The sequence below is a fragment of the Gavialis gangeticus genome, unplaced genomic scaffold (genome assembly GCF_001723915.1).
Source record: "Gavialis gangeticus isolate Ggan-Ray unplaced genomic scaffold, GavGan_comp1, whole genome shotgun sequence".
Lineage (NCBI taxonomy): Eukaryota > Metazoa > Chordata > Crocodylia > Gavialidae > Gavialis > Gavialis gangeticus.
Window position 1 is genome coordinate 6,502,137 of NW_017729006.1, and position 1,516 is coordinate 6,503,652.

Here is a 1,516-nt window from a genome sequence, read left to right on the forward strand (position 1 = left end):
GCAGGAATACAACATACAAATCAATGAACACAGTGAAAATTAGGCTAAGCATTGTTGATTTTTTTTTGGTTGATGTTTCTCTGTCTTTTTAAACAGATAAGGACAGGATAAGGAACGGCAAGAACAGAAATGAAGAAAAAGTGTGTTGGAAAAAGGATGAAGAAGAGTCAGTCACAACTTATCACCTGTCTAGCCAACACCCTTTACAAATCTTTTAAACTGTAGCAGACCAACAAAAGCTAGCTAGGTCTGATTTATTAAAACAAAAGTAAAATGAAAGGGTATATAGCTGTAAAATTCTGTTTATATGATGCATCAAAGGCATAGGTAAACACTACTAAAAGTCACTCTGGCATCTCCCCTCCTCCCTGCCATTAAGCAGCACCTAGGCCTTATGCCCTGATCACCCACCTGTCCTTATGTTACTGTGTGTAAGCTCTATAAAATGAATTCCATGAAATATTTCATTTCCATACCTTTTAAAAAGATGTCTGTTTCTTTCCATACTGAAGAGAAACCTCAAGGCTCTAAAAGCATAACACTAAAGCAAGAAAAATGTTTACATTAATCATAAATTTCAGGCAAATTAAAAAACAGCATATAAAACAACATGGGATCCAAACAGTCTTGACCTTTCTACAAAGTGACTAAGTAGGCCATCCTATTAGCATGGTAATTATCTTCATGAAAGTAAAAATAAACAGTTCTACACTTTGGTCACAAGCCATCTGTTTCAATGCATACTGTACTTCAAATGTGGGCAGGCCTTCTTGAAAGAAACTATGGATGAATTATATATACACGAATAATATTATACTTTGAGGTTCATGGAGTTTAAATCATTTTCTTTTATTTGTGTATAGTTGGTGACTGAGTCATATTCTGCTCTATGATCCTGGAACTGCTGCACTGAAGCCAGTGGGGTGGCACAAAGATAAAAGAGCAGAATTGGACTCTTTTTTATGAAAACTGGAGTGTATTGTTATTATTTATTTATGCCATGTATATGCCACCCTTTCCAACAAAGGCTCAGGGCGGTTTACAATAAGTAGAGCACTAAAAATGTCAAAAGGAGATAAAAAAGAAACACATCCCACTAATGACTTTTAGAAATCCACAAGTTTGCCTGGAAATTCTCTCTCACCTTCCTACATGGGAAGCTTGGTGAGACGAAGCAGGTTAGCAGGGAAAATGGAACCTTTCAGGACCAAGAAGCAGCGAACAAGTCAGCTTACAGGGAAGTTTGCTAGGGAAGGCCTGCTTGAAAAGAGAGACAGGGAGGAGAGGCGGCAGATTAAGAGACCCAGATAAATGGCTGGAGGACACTGCAATGCCAGAGCCACAGCTACTTTGAGGTCTTCCTCTGCTTTGAGGTCTGCCCAGGTAGAACCGCTCATTATCAAGGCTTCCACCCAGGTCCTGGTTTGGTGCTGCGGAGACTGCAGCCTGCAGGTTCTTTCCAGTGACAGCTAGATGGGGGAGTGCCTGTGATGTGAACAGTGCCTCCTGGTTGTAC

At 39.8% G+C, this 1,516-nt stretch overlaps 1 protein-coding gene across 1 annotated transcript in view; it reads right to left on the bottom strand.

Annotated features, from left to right (window-relative positions):
- The window catches only part of NEK10 (NIMA related kinase 10), a 244,119-nt gene that overhangs the window by 173,627 nt on the left and 68,976 nt on the right, over nucleotides 1-1,516 (bottom strand). The window contains exon 16 of the mRNA XM_019508779.1: nucleotides 477-541. Within this exon, the coding sequence (XP_019364324.1) occupies nucleotides 477-541 (65 nt within the window). The remainder of the gene's footprint in view (nucleotides 1-476; nucleotides 542-1,516) is intronic.